We start from the raw sequence: 21,388 nt of genomic DNA, 5'->3' as shown, positions 1-21,388 counted from the left end.
CGTGGAAAGCCTATCAATTTTTTTAATGTATTGACTATGCTTATGTATTTATGTTTGTTTTTATTAGTTTTTGATCTAATATTTTTTTACAGTGTTGGTGTTCCGTAGGTTATTGCCGTTAAACAACAAATTTGTATTTTTCTAAAATTCTTGAATATAGTCGGTCTCATTGATGGCTTCAGACCGTATTTCAGTGTTACGTATAGTTATATGGGCTAATAAATTTCAATCATAACTATAAGGTCATTCAATAAATCCAAAACTCAAAATGATAAATTACGGCTATTGATTGATGGTGTTAATATGTTGATGTTGGCTAGCCTGTTCCATCAAACACAACTCTCTCATCATTTGAGAGGCGACTGCGATTTCTCAATCTGGACTGGGCAATGGCTGCTGGATAGTTTTGTTGTAATTTAATAAGTCGTGCTACAGTTTCATTATGCCAAGGATAAAAGCATCGCCGAAGAAATGCATTAAAACGACTCACTCGAATTCTCAGCAGTCTTCGAACACATGGGTTTTTCTCGTTAAAGGTATGTCGCGTCATTTTTTTTTTTTTTTTACTGGTGTCGGCGTCTGTTGGCTGAGCAGGATTCATTGTCACTGTCAATAAAGGTAGCTGTTGCTGTTTTGTTCGCAAATTAAAACGAATGGTTGATTTTTTTCCCGCATTTTGGTAAATGATGTGGAATATTGAATAATGAATTGTGAAATGAGCATTTTGAAAGTAAGTATAGGTGATTGTTTTGTTGACACGGAGTGCGGCGTAGCGGCAGGTCGGTGGGTGCGTGGGTCGTGTTCCAGGCGATGCCCTGGACGTGCCGGAGGGGTACGCGGGGACAGGGACGCCCGACGTGGTGCAGCTGCGCCACCCGCAGACGGGGCAGCCCGCGATGTTCCTCTTCAGTCCCGGGGACGGCATGGTGCAGGAGGTGCTCACCTTCTCCGAGAACAGAAGGTAGCTGCCGTAACCTTGCAATGGCGCTGCTGCTAACCTACCATTGAATCATAGTCCCGTAATATTCTTACAGGGGGGCTTTTTAGTATGGTAAAGAAAATATTTCCAATATTCTTTTTTCAAACACATTAGACGTAAGTACCTGTATTTACCCTGAAAACGTTTCTGTTTTCCTGCTGGTTTCTGAGAAATAACAGTTTATACCTCACTTTAAAAAGCCAGTGCATTTACGTGGCTGCTGCCATTTTTTTTCTTTCATTTTTGGTGTGAGTCTTTTGTTTGTTTTTGGAGAAATTTCGTAAACAGAGGTATTGTTTTGATAGTCAAAGTAGTTAATATGATTGTTTTGCAATCACAAGGCAAATCTTAATGTTATATTTTCTGTTTGTAGTTTTTATAAATGTCCATTTGCATTATGCAATCTTTGTTTTCTGACATTTGCATTTAAAGTAGCAATAAATGATTCTAATGGGAGCGAAAAATTTACATTGTTTAGAGAAGCGTGTGATTTGCTCTGAGGGTAGCATTTTGTGCACTAAAGTAGCTGTGACATATTATATTTGAGTGTCATTTCATTCCTGCATCTATTGTTGTGGCCGTCAAAATTTTTTACTTTCCTGTGTGGGTTTGTGTGTGTGTATGATTTGGAGAACTTCAGTTAAATATGTGAATGGTCAATTAAGTTAGGTTACCTGCATTAAAAATACTTCAAAACATTAAATACTGTAAAATATTTTTACTTAGGAATTACCAATTTAAGATGTAGCTATCCTGACCATAACAACCATCCTCATGATTTCAAAGAATTTTTCATGTAGCTGTACTAACCCAACCAACGATCCACTTTTTTTTTAAAGTATTTTTTATGTTGCTAACCTATTTAATTTTTTTTTTTCGCTAATATTTTTTAATAATAGCATTCAAAAATTTTTTCAACAATAAAAATCTAATGACTTAAAAATTATTATACCTAGAGCGCTCAAACTTTATATTATCTTCATTTTTAATGGGCTTTAACCTGATATATAACATGACTGTTTCATCAACTTTAATTAACTTAAAATAGCTTAAATAAGTTAACAAATATTTCTTTGAAAATCTCAAAATCACCCATATAATATTTGTATACTAATAGGCTAGCTATATACAAAGTTTCATAATGGACCAACAATGGACTCATCTAAAAAAATTTATTTGTCTTAATAGCACTTAAACCAAATGATAAATGTCACCCAAGCATGAGCATATAATATTACAGTTTTTAAATACGAATGACATCAAATTTTTATGACTGAATAATCAGAATGTATGCATATGTCTTTAATGTTGTGTATTAATAAAATATTTTAAAGTTTTAATGTGTTTGTAATAACATGCACCATAATTTTTCTTAAAATATAAATTGCCGAAGAAAAAAATCTGAAAACCTTTTAATACAAGTCTAAGGTATATAATAGTAGGCTATTTACTTACCAATTTTCAGGCTGGAACAGGTTTTGATTTATTTAGTGAAACATGGGTGCATCAGCTGGTGGAAAATATTCATAGAAATAAAAACAGTAAGAACAAAATCTTAATTTTTTTAAATAATGAATTTGGTTAAACTATGGACAGCACCAAATGTTGGCTCCAGTTATACCAAACATGGAACACAAATGACAAGCGAGAGTATGAAACAAGGTCGCAGTCATTGTTTTTCTCGAAAGTTGTGTTCTTGCAGGAACAGTTGGCCAAGGTTGTGGATTCTAGTAAATTTTGATACAGTGTTTATTAGAATTGTGTTGTTATAACTAACATTTATTTTACTTGTCTGTCAAATTTTAAAACACTGGCATCCTTTATGTTTTAACGTAAGAAAATTAATCTGAAGGTTAAGGGGAAAAAATATGCAGCAGGCAGTGGGGTGCTGATTTACATTAAAAGAATAATATTTTGGAAATGTAGCATGGTTATTGTATGTAAATCATAAAAGAGAGGTTATGTTATGTTAATTATTACATTTGAAAATTTTTAAAGGTGCACAAGTAATAAAAATGTACTAGTAACATGATAATGTGCCATAAGAAAACCACAAATGAATAATTCTAGCAGTTGATGGCTCAGTTAGCGGCCCTCCTGTGTTGTACTGTCCAGCAAGAGAGCCTGTGTCGAGCCGTGGACTGTCGCAGGTCGTGGTTCATCGAGGAGACGGTCAAGTCGGACGGCAAGATGCACCTGTCGACCCCGATCGACCCCATCTTCCTGGTGCTGCCGTACCTGAGGAAGGTGCGTGGTCAGCAGCTGGTATCTGGTTCAGTTGTGTTGTGTGGCACGCTTCGTGGGGGAGCTTGGGTACAGGACATTTCGAAAATCTTCTGGCAGATCGATGGGGGAAAACAGTTTTTTGACATGATAACGTCTTATAAATCGATGAACGCCGGCTGCACGCACTAAAAAGCATGACTCATTGTCACGTTCCGCCTGAGCAGAGCGTGCAAGAACCGGCCAACCACCGTGCGAGAAAATCTTCTATAATATCAAACAGGTTTAGGTATGCAATTTTTCATCAATGTTTTCTTATGACTTTATCACGTAAAATTATCGTCAGTAAACTGACTTTACAGACAACCCCCTTTTTCAAGAGACTTGAGAATTTTTATTATATTTCGCACCTGAAAAATTTACTATAGATTGGAAGGTATTGCAATAAATTGGAATCTGCTAAGAACTGGAATAATATACCAGGCCCAGGCCATTTTGTTTGTTATCATAGAGCTTAATAATTATATATATATTTTGAATAATATTTGTGATAATTCTAAGTGACAATAGAACATTAATATGATTGTTACAAAGCATGATATATATAAATTCGGCATGGGTAAAGTTATAATATGCGAGCAATGTACCTGAGTATTGTAGCAGGACTGAGCAAATACCGAGGCTACCAGCTCGTGACAGCAATATTGACGGTACCTTGAGGTGAAGAAGGTCTTAAGTCACATTCCAGGCTCAGATTACACATACGTTCACTCTTGCAATTAGAGGCAAGAATACAATGTGAAAAGAGATAAATTAATCGGAATTACCTAATTTTGTGTGTTAAAATATAAAACGCAAATCATAAATATTTATTTTAGGATTTTATTAAAAAATTTAAATATTTGTATACAGTTAAAAATTATTTCATTATATAGTTAAAAATTTTGGTCGGCAAATGAATTGTTGACTTAGCTGCTCTGGCAGCGAATTCAAGCAACGGTTCCGGAAACTACGTGTGATTTGCATCAATAAATGTACTAGGAAACACAATTTTCATATATTTATCACACGGTTTATTTTAAATAATTCTACGTTAAATTTAGTGTCAGAGTTTCGTGTTATAAGTTTATTTGCAACCTTATTGTTAGATGCTTACACATCACTGGCAAACCAAGGTGTGTTAATTCCATCTTTCCTGGAAAAGTCGTGTACAAGTCAGAGAAATCAAAAATATTATTGGAATTACTATACATACTTATGTAACAACACACTTTCTCCCACGCTGTTGAAATATAAATTTTTCAAATTGTTTATGAAAATATGTTTGTTTTCTCCTGTAATTTTTTACTCTTGTCACACCGCAAACACGACAGACAAGATGGCATTTAACAAACCACAGTAGATCTTATTGCATGTCCTGAGATTTTGACTAATCAATAGGCACTGATCTTGTTATGATGTACATTGAGACTTATACTTAGCAATTTCGACTGCCTAATCGATGCGAGAAATAGATGGAAAAATTCCTGTGACTTCCACAGCACACTGTGATTGTATGTAGCCTGGCTGTAATCGCAAATAGTTCAATAGTTGCAAGTAAAGAAACAAAAATTTTTTAGAAGAGGCTCTGAAGGAAGCGCAACTATTAGAAGGTGAAATCTCTTCAATTGCTAAGCATCACCCTTGAAATGTGAATAATGACTTTTTTTTACCTACTTATTGCAGGTTTTTATTTTTGTTGTATGGGGTTGTATGTATATACTTATTACCATTTTGAAATGTCAGAAATACTGTACAGTCTATGAACATTTTATATCTTTAGTATTTTAAACTTACAAAATAGCAACTTTACCATTACTTCTTTGAAATGTGTAAGTACTTTTCAAATTCAAATTTAATCTTTTTCTTTAATTGTGTGTATTTTCAATTGTGAGTCTAGGCATATGTGTGTTAAAAATTCATGTTTTGGTACATTTTCAACAGTTACTTTATTTATTATACTTGAAGTATAAATGAATATAATTAAACCACTCATTAAAAAGAGTACTTAGGCCAAATAATGTTGAGAGATCTTGAAGACATCTCTAATAGGTACAAATTATCAGATGGTCTTACTGCAAATATGCTGGAACAAAATTGCTGTTTAGTGTTTACGAACTTTTCAAATAAATTAACAGGTACACTTACAATCATATGTAATAGTCTGAAAAATTTTCCATATAGACTGAAAAACCTGGAAAAGTCGAGGAATTTATTTCATATTCAAAAATGTGCAGCAACTCTGTGTTTGCATTGGCTTAAGCAATAAGGGAATGTGATTTGAAGAATTAATGGCTTCTAAAACTGATAGTAGTCGCAGTCTTGAATCCAAATAGGTTAAGAATTTTAGTGACACTAAATGAATGAATAAATGAATGATAAAATTGACTTAGTTTCTTGTCAACATCATGCTTATTAAAGATGATGTGTGATGTTTTGAGAGCGGAATATTGACAGAATGAAGAAGACCCAAGAAGACCACTAACCCCCGGCAATGCCCGCGACGTTTTCGCACATGGAACATCCTGAATACGCAACCGCCTTGGCCCCAAAGGGAGGATTGCACATAGTATGACACCCAGATAAATATATCCAAAAGTTAAAGCAGTGTTGCAGCATTTTTAACTAGCACGAGGAAAATGCTCGAATTAAGACAGAATATTGTAACCTACCTTTGCTGCTGTCAATCCGCCCGAAGACACCCATGCTTCAAGCATATTGTCACGTGCCAAGCTGGAACTCGCTGATAGCTGGTGTTACAAAAAAGACCATAGCAGCGTATTCTGTTGGATTTTTGGCGAAACATGTTGCGAGTAGACACCAAATGCTTACTTTTTCATGGAGAAACAAAAAAAACTAATTCAAAAAAAGGGTACCTACTTTAGACGGTGTTGTTTCTTAAGGGGCCCGCCTCGTCAGGGGTGTATGTGTGTTAGTGAGGCGGGATGATAAGCGCGACGCTCGCTGGTGCTTCCAGCGCGGTATAGCCTCTAAGCGCAAGTCTCTGAACTGGCGCGCATTCGTCTCGTCGTCACAGGATAACTGTGAAATTTGAGCGGTGACCGTAACATTATATGACGGAGAAATGAAGATAAAGGTGTAATGCAAGTCCCTTAAGTGCTTTCAAGAATCGGTACCGGTTGTTTTACGCCTAAAAATTACTCTGAAAACATGCGTTTAAGCCATTTTAACTCTTCTAGAAATACAGTTTAAAAACTTAATCCAATATCAAAAGTACTTTTCGGCCCTCAGCGAACCCTTAAATGCTTTTCGTAAGCAGACCCCACTCTGATATGAATAGTTTTGAAATCATGTTGTTTTTCCTGAAGCTCTGCACACCGTATGTGTGTCCGGGTAGGCGGGCCCCTTAAGCGAATGTAATAAATAGTCCCGTGTCAAATCCAGTGATGCCACCTCTTTCCTGCAATGTGACACTTTGATTTAATTTCGATGCTGGTCAAATTGAATTGTACAGCACAAATAATTTGGACTTTGAAGGCTTAAACTTAATAACTTTTCAGCTAATCGAATCGGGGAAACCTTTCAAGCAGTATTTCCGGAAGAAGTTCCTGAGTGTGTTTCATTGGTTTCGGACAACAGGTGGTTTGGACCTTATTTCAAGGACAATATGTTTGGAGTTGTAGTGCTCACGCCATGCTACACAGTTCAGTATGATGTACAAATAATACTGCTGAGGAAATAAGATGTGCAGAAATGGTTTAATATTGGTTAAATTTGAGTAACCAGGTCATCAGGGATCAGCGAAGTCATCTGGAGACATCTTCTAAGGCATATCAACGTATGTAGCTATCAACAACACCGACCACACGGCCGTTAGTGGGTCAAATATAAACAAGAAAATTGTGTCTCATGAAAACATAAAATCTTTCCAAATATAAGTTAAACACTGTTTTAATGCTTTCCATAATGTCCTAGACAAATTTGAAATAAAAAATCAGTAATTTAACCATTGTTGTATACAGCTATTTGAAAACCTGATATTCCACATAGGAGGATGTTTTCCAAGTCTAGTCAAAACTTTCATACAGAATTGCAATAAATCATTCATATATTTGACAACTTATACGATATTTAACCCTCTTAGTGCCAGCCTCTGCTAGGATGGTAGTGCTAATAGTGCCAGGTCATTTTTAACTAAATTGCATCTCTAGAGTTTAATTTTAATAACTTTTTAACCTTTTGTGTTATAACTATGAAATATTTACTGTTTATAGATAAATGTTTTCTTTTGTCACTTCTCATGTTTAAACATAACAATTTTCATCTTATTTTATTTTGGTTGTATTTTAAATTTAAAAAAAATTATTAAGTATTTTTTATGGATTGTAATGTGGATAGGGAGTAGTTTTGACAGTAATATTCTTTGGTTTGAATTTTTTTTAAATTATTTAATTGTTTTTCTATATGTTAGTATAATAGCAGTGTAATTTTTTCCAATATTTATTGTAATAATAATTTTTTGAAAAGAAAAAAAAACATTGCTTTTCTAACTGTGTGACAATTCAGATGAAATCTTCTCTTAGCCTAACTCCAACTTTTTAGTGTATTTTGAATCTTCATAATTTTTTAAATTATTATAAGTCTGTTATTAATGTATTTAAAAAGTAAATGATATTAAAAAATTATGCATAACTATTGTATGCCTTTATACAAATTTAGGTGAAAGAAAGAAAAGAAGAAAATTTTTGACTTGGTTTGATCAGCATTTTGCATTATCACTTTTTTTTTCAATTAAAAATATAAAAACTGCTGAGCGTATCTATTGGTTTCCTTCACCAGAAGCTGTAACAAGGAAAAAGTAAACATTAGCTGGAAAAATGCTTTGGGCTTCGAGTTTCGAGGCAGTAAATGTTTTGGTCCAGCATTTTCTAAAAACTGGGGTATGTTGTGTTTTGGTGATGAAACGTTTTCACAAGAAGACCTGATTATATTATTTACGTCAGTCTGTTCATTTTCATCCGAAGAATCACTTGAACTATCGCCTGAATTCGTACGAAGTGATGCACCGGCTGTAATATAATTACCCGCAGCCACTGGAGTAAGTCTCGGTGTGTTTGAAGTAGATGGTAAATGCTCTTCTTAATCAGTACTTGTTTCGTTGTCGCTTGTTGTATCACTTTCACAAATATCACTGTCGAGCGAATAAAAATAGTCGAGCATTTCTTTTTCATCTTTACCCGCAATGTAACTTATTTTCCGAGACATTATTATGAAAACGAGAACAAAAGCCTTGATCGCACAAAGTTTCGCGGTAGTATTAGTTTGAAACAGAGTACCATCACTTTCCACTGAGAAATATGTGGGAAAACGTGTTTACTATGACTACTACAATAATAATTTTCAACGCAGAATAATCAAAGGTATAAAATCCTACGCAATTTGTAATCCACGAAACTGGTAGTTACATATTCGTTTACCTAAAATGAACCATTGTTGTCATAACTTTGAAAAAATAGATTTTTAGAAATTGCCGGAAAACAGTTTCATGATATAAAAGAATCAATTTTTTTTTCAAAAGGGAAAGTGTTTCTTTAGAATAAAGAAATCCAGCAAAACGTGGTTTCTTATGTTGTGCGATGTCCAGCAGTATGACACTCATACTCTCTGTTGTGAGAAAAAAGAACTAAATAGTAGGGCACTTTTGCTACCTGTTAACAGAAAAAGGAACTAGATAGTAGGACACTTCATTAGACCAAGGTAGAATGCGCTGCTAGTAACAAAAACTGTCTTGAAAACGGAAAAAAAAAAATTGGGCAGTTTTTTCGGCCCTGGCAATTTTCGCACAACAAGGTATTATTTTATGTACGCATTCCATTGTATGTAACTTTGCCATAGATTGTTGAAGTAATTGATCAAGGAAACTTTTCTTGGTATGTACATATTTTTGCGTATGTAAGTTGTTATGAAACTGGCCAGGAAATGTTGTCTCTGCAAGTGGCCCACGATGTGGTGCCGGGGACCACCGCAGTGTCAGGGTGTCAGGGTGGCGTGGCGTTGTAGGCGGGCCAGGCGGTGCCCCTGGACCAGCTGCTGACGGACGAGGAGTTCCCGGAGACGGAGCGGCTGCTGCGCTCCGCGGGGCTCAAGCACCTGGCTCAGGTCGCCGACCGCAAAGGTGGGTGCGTGTCCCCTCCCGTCATTAGTGAGGATAGCTTATTGAAAGGTACAAATAATCAAATATATATTTATTTATTAGTTTTTGTTACACGCCCACCAACAGTCATGGACCTTTAGTGGTGGGCACAAACATGTAAGGCTGGTGTCTGGCTGATGACACGTGGCCGGTGTCTTGCTGGTGCCGCGTGGTTGGTGTCTTGCTGGTGACGCGTGGTTGGTGTCTTGCTGGTGCCGCGTGGCACATGTCTTGCTGGTGTCTTGCTGGTGCCGCGTGGTTGGTGTCTTGCTGGTGCCGCGTGGCACATGTCTTGCTGGTGACGCGTGGCCGGTGTCTTGCTGGTGCCGCGTGGCGGACGGTGACGGAGGGCGGCCTGGTCGCAGGGGACGAGGAGCTGAACGCGTACAAGTACAACGAGGAGAAGACGCTGAGCTGGCTGCAGCGCAAGGCGGAGCGCGTGGCCGAGGTGCTCAAGCAGAAGGGCGTGCACGTGTCGGGGGGAGCCGTGTCGGCCAGCTTCGTCAAGAGCGGCAAGCAGGACGTTGACGCTGGTGAGTGGCGCAGTTAGGGTACAGAGTTGAGTCATGTGAGACTGTATGGTGTCTAAAATATGGCCAATCATTTTTTTAAGGAAACTTTATACATTTTAAAGGTGTGAAAATAATTTTCCTCTTTGTCTTGGGCTTAACAGGGCTTATTAATTAAATAAAGTTAGTTGTGTGTCTAACTAGATTTTAGAATTATGATATGTGTAATATTGTTTGAAGTTGCTCTCAGTATTTTTATTATTCAGATAGAATTGAAAATCATTGATGGAAGCTATGACGGAAATGAGGCCATCGCGTTTGTATTGACGAAAATAGACGCACCCACTGCCATCAGACGGTCATGACGAACGCGTAAGCAATGTAGAGGATGCTGGTCTCATGCAGTCCGAGTTACACTACATCTACGTCTCAATTTAAATTGTATTGTGTTTTCTCGCATAATCGTCGCACATTTTATTCTAAAATCAAGTTTGAAAAGTAGGGGTGCGACGATTATGCAAGAAAAAAATTTGTTAGATAAAGTTATTCATGAAAACAAAACCCATTCATGGAAAGTACATTTATTTAAAAAGAGAAGTTTAAAAGAGCACGCTAAACAATTTAAATTAATAAGTCGTGCAACTAAAACCATTCAACTTTAAATAGAAAAACAAAAACTGTGACGCGAATGCAAACCAAATCTTTGACGTGAACTAACGCATAACTATAGTAGCAGTACACACACACCACGAAAGATTGCGGGCTATCAAATGTAGTTAACTCAGCACCTGACAGAGAGCGAGCGTTATATGCAATCGGCGAGATATCGATATTCGACTACGTGTGCGCGCTCTATACGGAAGCAACATAACCAAACAGTAATGATTGCAATGAGCGCTGGCTACAATTTTGTACGCGGTACACCGCGGTGACGCAGACGAAAAGGTTAACGATATAATGTTTAAAAACGTTTATAAAAGAAAATTTTCGCGTCAGACAACTTTGTATTTTCGTTAATTAATTAAGTAAGTGGTAATGTCCGAATAAATATTAGATTTATATTTTAAAATACATCGTTTTATACGGAAAAAATACCCACACAAAGCGCTCAGAATCTAATAGCGGGACCATAAACATTATTGTACGTTTACGCAAGAGGTTTTATTTATCCAAATTTTGACGCCCTAGAATATGGGTGTGACTTTTATGCGATAAAAGAGGGTAGTTGCAAAATAACTATTACAGTTGGAATTTCGATAGATGACAAAAATAATGATAGAATTGTGTTTTGTGTGGTAATGACTAAACAGAATATTTGACTTGGAAAATATGTGAAAACAAAAACATTTTCATTTAGAACAATACTGCATATACACTATGATGCTGGGATGTTTACTTGAAATAAGATTGCAGGTTTTCAATGATATAAAATAAATAAACTACGAGGATAATGATACCTGACATGTGGTGAGATACTAGGACACTAGGAGACGTGCTGCCTGGTGGTCGGTGACCGGCCGGTGTGCGGTGTGCGCAGAGCTGTACCTGAAGTACGCGCACGGCATCGTGTCGGACTACCTGATGGAGGACCTGAGCGCGAAGCTGGCGCGGCAGCTGGGCTTCCCCGAGGAGGCGCCGCGCGACGGCAAGCGCAAGCTGGGGGCCACGGCCGCCTCTCCGCCCCCGCCACTGCCCGTGCCCGTGTCCGTGCCGAGCACCGCCCCGGAGCCGAAGAAGCCGCGCGCCGACGACGTCAGCAACGGCGGCGTGCTGGACCTCACCAAGCCCGAGAAGGTACGCCGTGGACCGCACTGGGAGGGGGAGGCACCTGTGATCCACTTGTATATATTGGAACTCAAGCAATGTAATTTATGTGCACAACAGCGAAACGACTGTTGTGATAAAATAATAGTAATGACGAGTTGAAGAAATATCCAACATTGCCTGCGAGATGGATTCTTAAGACGAGGGGACTTCCGCGACCATGGGGGGCTGCAGGCCGTGTGGACACGGACTCTCTGCTTCTATGCAGTTTGTTACTGCCTCACTCTCACCCCTCATCAATCCTTGGTGACTCCACACTCGTTCTGGTGACATACAACTCTCCCTAATTTTACCTAGGTATAATACCATCAATGCCAAAATTCCTCTTTCTTATATTGTTTAGTTTATTTCAAAAAATTAATTATTTTTGGGAATGGGCATGTTGATTCTTCGGTGCTTCGATTCGACGGATTCTAGTTGGAATCGAAACCGTTGATTCTCAAGCTGTAAGGAGGAATTGTATCATATTCAGAATGGCAGGTTGTAAGAACTGTCTATGATTTGGATGTAAAATAGATTCACATAAATTGATTCTTGCCACAATTGCATATTTTCGAGCCAGTAAGCGGGTAATGTTTACGCCACTCACCTAGCACTAACATACTAAAAACGCGATAAAGTATTTTAAGGTTAGATCACAACCATCCGTACTAACAAAAGTTAGTTTTCTGTACTTTCGGGAAAACATTTAAACATATTTCATTTTAACAGTTTTGTTTCATAAATACAACATTAATGACTTAAAATAATATCTTTCACTTTGAACGTCGAAGAAAAATCATGAAGCCATGTTGAAATAAATATTTTAACGCAGACTGGTCAACCATGTTATTCATAAACATTTTATTTTTCCGTATTTTGTACGCTAAAGCTAATTTCATGTTATATTTTTGATACTTTTACATACATATTTTTAGCTTAAAATAAATTTCAAATTGGATTTACGTGTATATAAAGTCATTAAATTGAATATCAGAGATTTATTTTTGTGTATAACATGTTGCTTCTTGTGTGTAAACACACTTTTGTAAAAAAAGCACGTTTGTGTTGATGTTTCATTTTCCATTATCACGATATCTTGTTATTATTAAATCTATTGTGAATTTGAATCGCGATAAACAGAAAATATCTCATGATCAGTGTTTTAATTTCAATGCAAACCTTCATGGACGTAAATCAATACAAACACATCAATCAGGACGTTTAAACATAATGGCAGGAGAGAGGAAGTTCACAAGAAGACAAAATCATGGATTTTGATAAGTTTTAATTATGTGTTTCACAATACTTGCAAGCTTTTCAAATGTAAATTTTCAGAAAATGTACGTAAATTTAGACTTTTTAAGTTGTATTCTGTAAGTTAACCTTCTGTTTGAATTTCCATAGTTTCATTCAGAAACAAAGATAGGGAATTGAAATCGGAATCAAACTGGAATCGAGGAAAATTGTGGAAAATCAGAATTGAAGGAATGTGGAATCGACCCAACCCTAAAGATAAACATATTTCTAGTAAATGGTCAGTATTATTATTGCATTTTTTTAAGAAGTAAACGGGTAACCAAACAACGGTGCTTATCAGGTGTTAAGTACACAGATTAAATCTACCCACAATTTTTTTATGCCCATTACAAAAAGTGGTAAAACAATTTTCTTTTAAAAGAACATTTTTTTTTTGCTACAAAAATTTTTTTTTCCCTGTGATTTGAATAGTTAAGGTTTAAATATAACAAGAATGTTTTGAATGTCTGTAAGGCCAGCCCGGTGTGTTCAGTTGTAAGAACGGCAGAAGTGGTGATGGGTGTTGCTTTGTGGCCCGCAGGCAGTGAAGCCTGTTTCCTCTAAAGAGAAGGCCCGGGCAAAGTCCGCATCGGGCTCCAAGCACCTGTCGTCGTACTTCAAGAAGAAATAATGGGCGGCGGACGCAGTGCGACGACCGCTCCTCGTCCTGAAGTGTGCAGCGACGTCGCGACGTGAACTGGACTCGTGTAGCATTTCACTGTTGTCCACCGGGGGGGCCTCGTGGCAGTCGCGTGCTGTTGGCTGGCCGCTAGGGGTGTGCGAGTAGTCCATGCACATGCAGCAGAGAGGTTCGGGTAGCAAGGCAACATCTGCTGTTCCTTGAAACTTAATTTGAAAGAAACCAGACACCACGGTGTCTGGATGTTTTTTTCTTAAATGTGGTTTAAGAAATTATGGAATGCTAACTGAACTATAATAGTTGCTAGTAAAGAAGTAAAGTAGTCTGCTTTTTTTTTTGTTTGTTTGTTTGTTTGTTTTGTTTCAAACTTCTAGAACTTTACTCTCCATCACTTTTTTTCTGTTTTTATATTTTTAATAAACACAATGGAGGATAGGCCTATCTAGCTGACTACATGCATATTTAAAGATTACGTCTGTATCCGTGTACTGTACCAAGTTTTCATAGATTTTTCTTATAATCAATAAAACTACTAAAAAAGCTATGGTCACTTAATGGCATTTTTCACGCAGTAGCGAATCACGTACAACTTTTCACCGTAAAGACGAGATGAAAATATTGAAGATTTTATTATCGTTGTTCTGTTCGTTTACCAAGATACCAAATGGTTAAAGAAATAAATAGCTTGAAAATGGGAAATTAAATTCTTTGCTACCTCAAACAGTGGTGATGGACAAACCTCCCTTATTAACTGTGATAATAAAAAGAAATACAGTAAAGGTTATACTCAAATGTTGTAAAAGTTAATTTTAAAATTTTACAAAGGATTGCAAACTTTCATCAAAAATTTTGTAGATGTTGGCACTCTTGCTAATGTTCCAATTCTTTTGGAAATGGCTCCGTGTTTATTTACTACAGTCCAGTAACCGCGGCATGTGGATTTAATTAAGACAAATAATTTGAATTTATTGGAATAAATGTTTTAAACATGCATTGTGGTACACATTAATATATTGATGGATTAGAAACTACAACATTGAAATTATGTTCAAAACAAATTGCTTTAAGCAAATGGAAAATAACCAGATGTGCTTGTAAATATTCACAATTTTTATTTTTGATATTCGACCGCTGAATGCAAATAGAATATTAATTGCTATTCGCAACTATTCTTGTTAGCAAATATTCTCACACCCCTAGTTGACATAATACATGTTTTTAGTCTGAGGTCCTGAATTTGTGCTTTTTTTGTGTATTTAATTTCAAGTGGTGGTTTTACAACTTCGCAAACATAATAACAATTAAGAAATTTCACTGCAGATGTAACCATCATGGAAAAGTCACTTTGTTTACTGACATTGTGACAAAAATTGACTTGTGTGTGTTGAATTACTGGAATAAATAGTGTTGATGCTAGACACAAATGTGGTTGTTTGAGCTGCGTGTAGCAATGTTGCTAGTTCTTGGAAAAGCAGCTGTGAGCGAGGGGCAGGAATTAGTGCTCACTCTAGACCACACTGTTGGTTAATGACAAGTGTGCTCTGCATCACCAATCTGCAGGCTGTGTCATCCGTGCTTCGGGGTTGGTAACCCTGTGTAGCCCCTGCGTTGCAAACAGGGTGGGGCAGGGGTGTTGCTCCGTCCCAGACCTTAGCCGACTCATTTTGGTGGTAATCATATCATCGCATATCTCATAGTCTCTGTGAAAATTAATTAGAAATGCACACTAAAATGATGGTACTAATTTATTAGTTTTTCCTGTGGTTCGTTATTGTGCATGAGTCAGTGTTACAAGTTATACTAGGTTAGTTGTTTTGTTTTCTTGTGACTGCAAAATTTTCAAAATCAAGGTTTATTCAGGTTGGGTATTGAGGTTTTTCTTTGCCATGCTTCTGGAATCTGTGCATAATTGGTTAGTAGTTATTTGTAGACCTTGGTTCTGTCTGCTGGAGACTGGCTGAGCGGAACCTGGTGTGTTAAACCCTGCTTCTCTGCGGAAACATCCGGTAGTTTGTAGAGACCTCGTCAGGACGCCTCCCGCTGCGATGTCAGTGCAGAGGAACAGCGTGCGTTCAGGGCTGTGATTGGAGTATTGTTGTATGAGAAGTTCGAGTGTTATCATTGCCTTATTTCTGCAGGGTTACTGGTTGTTTTTGTGCTTGTGATGCCACGAAGCTCGCCCCGAGTTAACATAAAATGTTTAAAACACAAATTTTTGGTGTTAAATATGATTGAGGTGTCCCCTTTGAATTTTAGAACGTTTCGTGTTTGCGTTGTTGGGTGCAGTGTGGGTGTGGATGTTGGCTGGTGTGTTTGAATTGTATATTTTTTTTTTAATTACTATGTTCCCAGTGAGTTATTTTTTTTCTGCAGTTTAAGTTTTAGTGTAGCCTAGTTTTCCTCTGTAAGTGAAGAACAGTGCATATTAATTAATGTTGAAGGTGAATATGTAGAGTTCCACAACCACACTCGTAGCTCAATGGAAAATCAAAAGGAAAGCATTTAAAAGTTTGTTTCAAGTATACTTTGTGCTGCTCTCTTATTTAAAACTAGTTGTCACAATCACGTGTGTGTGTGTGTGGCCAAATGTGATGTTTGTCTTGAGTGGTTCTTGTAATACATGCATTTTTTTAAAAAAAATATTTGTCTTGTTTTTTTTACTACTTCTTTTAATAGTTTTAGACTAAGTTTTGTTATTGAAGACTGCAATAATAAATGAGTTTTTATGTATTCAGTGTTTTATTTATTTTAAAAATTTTGGGTACTGCGATGAGTAGCAACTAAATAGTTTCAAGCATTTACAAATATTTACAGGATTATTTATTATGTATTTGCTCTAAAAATATTTTTTTTATAAATATTTTGGTTTATATAATACTTTCCCATGCCTTTTATGTCAGATGTAACTGATTTAGACAAAAAAAAAACATAATTTAATCTATGTCAATATTGTCCAGTAGTCCTTGAAACCATACTTTTGTATCTTTGAATAGTCCTTGAAAATACAACCAGAATATCTGTTCTTGAGCTAGCAATCACAGTTGTCAGCAACATTGGTGTGGAAGAGAGACACAGATGGAGGAAAAAGAGACGGGCACAAAGACAGACAGAGATATACATAGTGACATTTAAGAATAGATATATCTACCTACTTAAAATACTGATGTACAGTTTGCATGTAAAATGGTTTATCAAGAATTTGGTCACATTCTTATAAATTAAATTTTAGTACATCATTTAAAAGTAGTTACTACGGGTTAGATATCAGGCGAATTAAACCACAGTCCAGTTCCTGTCCTGCAACTGATCCTGGGACTCTTTGCTGTCAGTTGCGGGAGTGAAGGCACAGTCGTGCTTGCATTTCCTCTGGACTGGAGGCTTGAAGCAAGCAGAGAGGGTGAAGATGTGCTTGCCTTGTCCCTGGACTGGAGGCTTGAAGCAAGCAGAGAGGGTGAAGATGTGCTTGCCTTGTCCCTGGACTTGAGTCTTGAAGCAAGCAGAGAGGGAGAAGATGTGCTTGCCTTGTCCCTGAACTCGAGGCTTGAAGCAAGCAGAGAGGGTGAAGATGTGCTTGCCTTGTCCCTGGACTTGAGTCTTGAAGCAAGCAGAGAGGGAGAAGATGTGCTTGCCTTGTCCCTGAACTCGAGGCTTGAAGCAAGCAGAGAGGGTGAAGATGTGTTTGCCTTCTCTCTGGACTGGAGGCTTGAAGCAAGCAGAGAGGGTGAAGATGTGTTTGCCTGGTCTCTGGACTGAAGGCTTGAAGCAAGCAGAGAGGGAGAAGATGTGCTTGCCTTGTCCCTGAACTCGAGGCTTGAAGCAAGCAGAGAGGGTGAAGATGTGTTTGCCTTCTCTCTGGACTGGAGGCTTGAAGCAAGCAGAGAGGGTGAAGATGTGCTTGCCTTGTCCCTGGACTTGAGTCTTGAAGCAAGCAGAGAGGGAGAAGATGTGCTTGCCTTGTTCCTGGACTGGAGGCTTGAAGCAAGCAGAGAGGGTGAAGATGTGTTTGCCTTCTCTCTGGACTGGAGGCTTGAAGCAAGCAGAGAGGGTGAAGATGTGCTTGCCTTGTCCCTGGACTTGAGTCTTGAAGCAAGCAGAGAGGGAGAAGATGTGCTTGCCTTGTTCCTGGACTGGAGGCTTGAAGCAAGCAGAGAGGGTGAAGATGTGTTTGCCTTCTCTCTGGACTGGAGGCTTGAAGCAAGCAGAGAGGGTGAAGATGTGCTTGCCTTGTCCCTGGACTTGAGTCTTGAAGCAAGCAGAGAGGGAGAAGATGTGCTTGCCTTGTTCCTGGACTGGAGGCTTGAAGCAAGCAGAGAGGGAGAAGATGTGCTTGCCTTATCTCTGGACTGGAGGCTTGAAGCAAGCAGAGAGGGTGAAGATGTGCTTGCCTTGTCCCTGGACTCGAGGCTTGAAACAAGCAGAGAGGGTGAAGATGTGCTTGCCTTGTCCCTGGACTTGAGTCTTGAAGCAAGCAGAGAGGGAGAAGATGTGCTTGCCTTGTTCCTGGACTGGAGGCTTGAAGCAAGCAGAGAGGGTGAAGATGTGTTTGCCTTCTCTCTGGACTGGAGGCTTGAAGCAAGCAGAGAGGGTGAAGATGTGCTTGCCTTGTCCCTGGACTCGAGGCTTGAAGCAAGCAGAGAGGGTGAAGATGTGCTTGCCTTGTGCCTGAACTCGAGGCTTGAAACAAGCAGAGAGGGTGAAGATGTGCTTGCCTTGTCCCTGGAATCGAGGCTTGAAGCAAGCAGAGAGGGTGAAGATGTGCTTGCCTTGTGCCTGAACTCGAGGCTTGAAACAAGCAGAGAGGGTGAAGATGTGTTTGCCTTCTCTCTGGACTGGAGGCTTGAAGCAAGCAGAGAGGGTGAAGATGTGTTTGCCTGGTCTCTGGAATCGAGGCTTGAAGCAAGCAGAGAGGCTGAAGATGTGCTTGCCTTGTCCCTGGACTGGAGGCTTGAAGCAAGCAGAGAGGGTGAAGATGTGCTTGCCTTGTCCCTGGACTGGAGGCTTGAAGCAAGCAGAGAGGGTTAAGATGTGCTTGCCTTGTCCCTGGACTGGAGGCTTGAAGCAAGCAGAGAGGGTGAAGATGTGTTTGCCTGGTCTCTGGACTCGAGTCTTGAAGCAAGCAGAGAGGGAGAAGATGTGCTTGCCTTGTTCCTGGACTGGAGGCTTGAAGCAAGCAGAGAGGGTGAAGAAGTGTTTGCCTTCTCTCTGGACTGGAGGCTTGAAGCAAGCAGAGAGGGTTAAGATGTGCTTGCCTTGTCCCTGGACTGGAGGCTGGAAGCAAGCAGAGAGGGTTAAGTTGTGCTTGCCTTGTCCCTGGACTGGAGGCTTGAAGCAAGCAGAGAGGCTGAAGATGTGCTTGCCTTGTCCCTGGACTGGAGGCTTGAAGCAAGCAGAGAGGGTGAAGTTGTGCTTGCCTTGTCCCTGGACTGGAGGCTTGTAGCAAGCAGAGAGGGTACAGATGTGCTGGCCAGGACGGTGGCCTCAGTGTCCTCGGAGCACCTGGAGGGTACACACTGTTGCTTGTACAGAAGCAACACGAACACACACAGTTGCACAGTCGCCTCTACGTGCGTCGACTGCACGTGACTAGGTGTTACAGTTGGTATTCAATGGGATTGTCCTGTGCTGTAGCAGTGCGAACGTGCCAGCGTGGTCTAATGTTTTTGTACATTTAATGCAAAAGTGGATTGTGCTGTTTTCAGTCTGGGAGCAAATGACCTTTCCCCTTGGAATGGGGGGAGTTTAGGTCCCCAAATTGCACGGAAACACTCCAAATCGGAAGAGAATTGATTTTAAAAAATTTTTGAAATTTTGTGACTGACATACCCTTCTCTTCCCACTGAGGGGGTCACTGGCAAATTTCCCACCATTCCCCAATCTCATGAATACAGAAAAAGCATGGTTATTACCCATAGCCTGAATTTTTTTTTTGCATCTCTGAAACACACACACACCCCCCCCCCCCCCTCCCCTTTTTTTCTTTTCATTTTCTCTACAGGTCATAGTCATGATATTCTTGTACTGTTGTCGATTCTTAACATTCTTTAAATTTTGTGCACAGTTTCACACCGTGCCTTAGCCTTTTGGATTGGAACCCTTCAAATCTAAAGAGAATTGATTTTTAAAATTTCTGAAATTTTGGGGTTGGCCACCTGTGGGCGGTGGGGTTAGAAGCCTTTCGTGCAAATTTCCTACCATGCCCTGGCCTTATGAATAAAAAAAAATGCATGGTGGTTGCCCATTGCTCGACATTGTGTGTGTTTTTTTTTTTTTTTTGGCCCTTATGACTCTCCCCCTCTTTCTTCCGGTCATTGTCGTGAAATTATTGTATTGTCATCCGGATTACCTACACTTGCAAAGTTCCAGGTCGATGCGACAATTAGCAGTAGGTTAAAATCGATGTCCAAGATTTTGGTTACACAGTTACAAGTGAAGCTAATAAAAGCGTGTTAGTAATGAAATAAGTTTTGCTGAACTGTTGTTTACAATAAATTTGGGTTTGGGTGGAGGGGGGGGGGGGGGGGGAGTGAGAGAATGAATTCAGTGTGCCAGGGCAACAGGATAAAAAAAAAAAAGAACCATTGGAATCGTTTCTGTTGCCTCGGCGCTGATGGCTTGCTGGAGCTGCGAGGGGGCGGCCCACCCAGCAGCTGGCGTGCTACAGACACGTGTATCTGCATCGTGCCCCAACACTGAGAGGAGAAGCCCAATATGTCCAAGTCCTGTCCCTGCCCGAACACGCCCGAATATTCACCTGAGGCCAACCTCGGCATTTGTTATATTTTTGCGCAGGAAAAAATTAATTCAAATATTAAAACTGGTCGGTTAGTTAGGTTAGTATAGCTACATTAAAATAAACAGGGAAATATAAATATATATATATATATATATATAAACCCGAGGTTGGCCGAAAGTGAATATTCGGGCGTGTTCGGGCAGGGACAGAACTTGATGGACATCTTAGTGACGCCTCACTCAACCAAAAGCGGTAGGAAGCATGTTTCCAAGAAGTCTATATTCAATTCCGGTTTGCACACGAGTTTCGTATTTATGACTTGTTTGAAATAATTATCCAAACAATTGACTGGAGAACAAAGTATTAAAGCAAATCAAAAACAGAATATAAAGTGTTCAGTTATTGTTATTATTTCTTAAACTTCCGTGTATAAACGTTGGAGTTCTGATCCGAGGGATTCAATTATAAAGAGAACGTATCCATAAGAAATGCATGCACCGTGACTGCGATCAGAATAACGCCCTTGCGACTCCAGCGAGATGCCACACGCCGCTGCATTGTGCTCGCGCCCCGGCCTCCAAGAACAAACAGCTGAAGCGGGTATTTGCACGATGTTTTTCCGGAATGGAAATGCCGGTTGTGATACGGGAAGCCTTTTCACAGACGAGAGAGCCAAACCCCCGATCGTGCATCTTCGGGATTTATTTATTTTGGACAACTCATATGAGTTGTCCAACTAATGGTCAATTAGGTTAGGTTAGCTACATTATAAATACTTTAAAACACTGTGGACGGTTTATTTGGTTAGGATAGCTACATTAAAGATACTGTGAAATTATGTAAACGGTTTCCTAGCCCTGGATAGCTACATATAAAAAAATTATTTGCTAAGCAACCTTCGGGTAACTTCGGGCGTGGCTCTCTCGTCTGTGAAATGCAGGCTTCCCGTTGTGATACGAGGACGAGGCGAGGCCTAGCGGGGAACTAGCCTCTGCCCGGCTGGAGGTAG

At 39.1% G+C, this 21,388-nt stretch overlaps 1 protein-coding gene across 1 annotated transcript; it reads left to right on the top strand.

The window, feature by feature from the left end:
- Positions 1-65: 65 nt before the first annotated feature.
- LOC134532166 (ribonuclease H2 subunit B) lies at positions 66-16,376 on the top strand. The gene is made up of 7 exons (XM_063368543.1): positions 66-536; positions 808-961; positions 3,130-3,226; positions 9,263-9,377; positions 9,761-9,928; positions 11,442-11,698; positions 13,548-16,376. Exons 1-7 carry the CDS (start codon positions 443-445, stop codon positions 13,635-13,637), a joined length of 975 nt encoding a protein of 324 aa, XP_063224613.1. The 5' UTR covers positions 66-442; the 3' UTR covers positions 13,638-16,376.
- The last annotated feature ends 5,012 nt before the right edge of the window (positions 16,377-21,388 follow it).

This window comes from Bacillus rossius, chromosome 5 (assembly GCF_032445375.1).
Source record: "Bacillus rossius redtenbacheri isolate Brsri chromosome 5, Brsri_v3, whole genome shotgun sequence".
Lineage (NCBI taxonomy): Eukaryota > Metazoa > Arthropoda > Insecta > Phasmatodea > Bacillidae > Bacillus > Bacillus rossius.
The sequence above is the reverse complement of the archived record's forward strand: the minus strand, read 5'-3'. Positions and strand labels throughout refer to the sequence as shown.

Bases quoted from the DNA above. Each gene is read 5' to 3' on its own strand.
- LOC134532166 (XM_063368543.1), top strand. From the start codon at position 443: ATGCCAAGGATAAAAGCATCGCCGAAGAAATGCATTAAAACGACTCAC. The intron at 537-807 runs GTATGTCGCGTC...GTCGTGTTCCAG, and splicing joins ATGGGTTTTTCTCGTTAAAG to GCGATGCCCTGGACGTGCCG. The intron at 11,699-13,547 runs GTACGCCGTGGA...TGTGGCCCGCAG, and splicing joins ACCTCACCAAGCCCGAGAAG to GCAGTGAAGCCTGTTTCCTC.